At 45.0% G+C, this 1,133-nt stretch overlaps 1 protein-coding gene across 3 annotated transcripts in view; it reads left to right on the top strand.

The window, feature by feature from the left end:
* Nucleotides 1-1,133, top strand: part of LOC102295791 — a 17,553-nt gene that overhangs the window by 15,196 nt on the left and 1,224 nt on the right. For all 3 annotated transcript variants that reach the window (XM_014336410.2, XM_005930901.3, XM_005930900.3), the window contains exons 6-7: nt 596-633; nt 714-845. In XM_014336410.2, coding sequence (XP_014191896.1) covers nt 596-633; nt 714-845 — 170 coding nt within the window. The remainder of the gene's footprint in view (nt 1-595; nt 634-713; nt 846-1,133) is intronic.

Genomic DNA, 1,133 nt, shown 5'->3' with positions numbered 1-1,133 from the left:
ACCATGGAAGTACACCTTGTAAGAGCCAAATGTTAAAAGTGCCATACTGATCGAGACTGGTGGATTTTTGACAATAGAGTTGGATGGATGTTGATATTTTTGAAGAGGCCGGAGGTTATTAATGTTTTTGGAGCTGCTGGATTTATGATGATTCTGTTGCTCTCTGTTTGTGATTATGACGGGTATTGTGTTGACTGTGGGAGAGAGAGGTCCGAGTCCAGAGTTTTGTGTATTACTGTTAAAAGAGGTACAAATATAGGAGCTGGGACCAGGGGAACATCAGTCACATCATGTTGTAAGCTGTGTTTGAATCCTCCATCTGGCCTTCCTGTGCAGAGTTTGCAAGTTATCCCTCCAACAGGCTGACGACCTGTGCAAGGGGCACCACGCCTCCACCCTGTGGTAGCAGGGATACAGTCTGGGCCCGCAAACCTGAATTGGACAAACTGATGGATGGAGTTTGAATATTCGGTTGAATTACAGTCTCTGATCATTCCTGTGAGCATGAATGTGGGCATGAGTGGTTTTCTGTCTCTCTGTGTGACGGACTGAGTACCTAACTGCAGTATAAACACTGTACTGATGTGTTTTTCAGATCCTCCTGTGGGAACTGAACACGCTGCTGTCACAGAGGTGAGGCTGAAGGACTTGTAGACTCAGCACCGATGTTTGTGAAACCAGCTGATATTAGATTTCCTCTTCTTCTCCTGTAGACCAACACAGTGTATGAGAATATCAGAGCAGAGGGCAGACACAGCAGATCTCCTCCTGACTCTCATGCCAAATACACCAAACCAACCAATGATGACCACAGCTTGGTCGCTGCAGCCGCTTCTCAGCACAAAGTAAGAAAACACTTTCTGTATTCACGGAACAAACAGTTGTATCTGAGAAAAGATTCACACTTGTGATAAATATGAAGACGATATCATCAGTGTCACGTTGAAAAGCACAAAGTAAGTTTAAAGAATCCAGATCGTTATTTCAGATCAATAACCTGATGGGGGGATGCTGGATGCTGTAACCAGGTCTTGGATCAAAGGTCCGATCCTGTGACCTCTAACAGCACAGCACACAGAGGAGCTGATATTCTGATATTTGTGGCGCCTGCTTCCAGTGAACACAAAGTCTTG

This window comes from Haplochromis burtoni, unplaced genomic scaffold (genome assembly GCF_018398535.1).
Source record: "Haplochromis burtoni strain Fernald_Lab_line unplaced genomic scaffold, NCSU_Asbu1 Contig_133, whole genome shotgun sequence".
Lineage (NCBI taxonomy): Eukaryota > Metazoa > Chordata > Actinopteri > Cichliformes > Cichlidae > Haplochromis > Haplochromis burtoni.
Note: the sequence above shows the minus strand (reverse complement) of the source record. Positions and strands in the feature narration are given on the sequence as shown.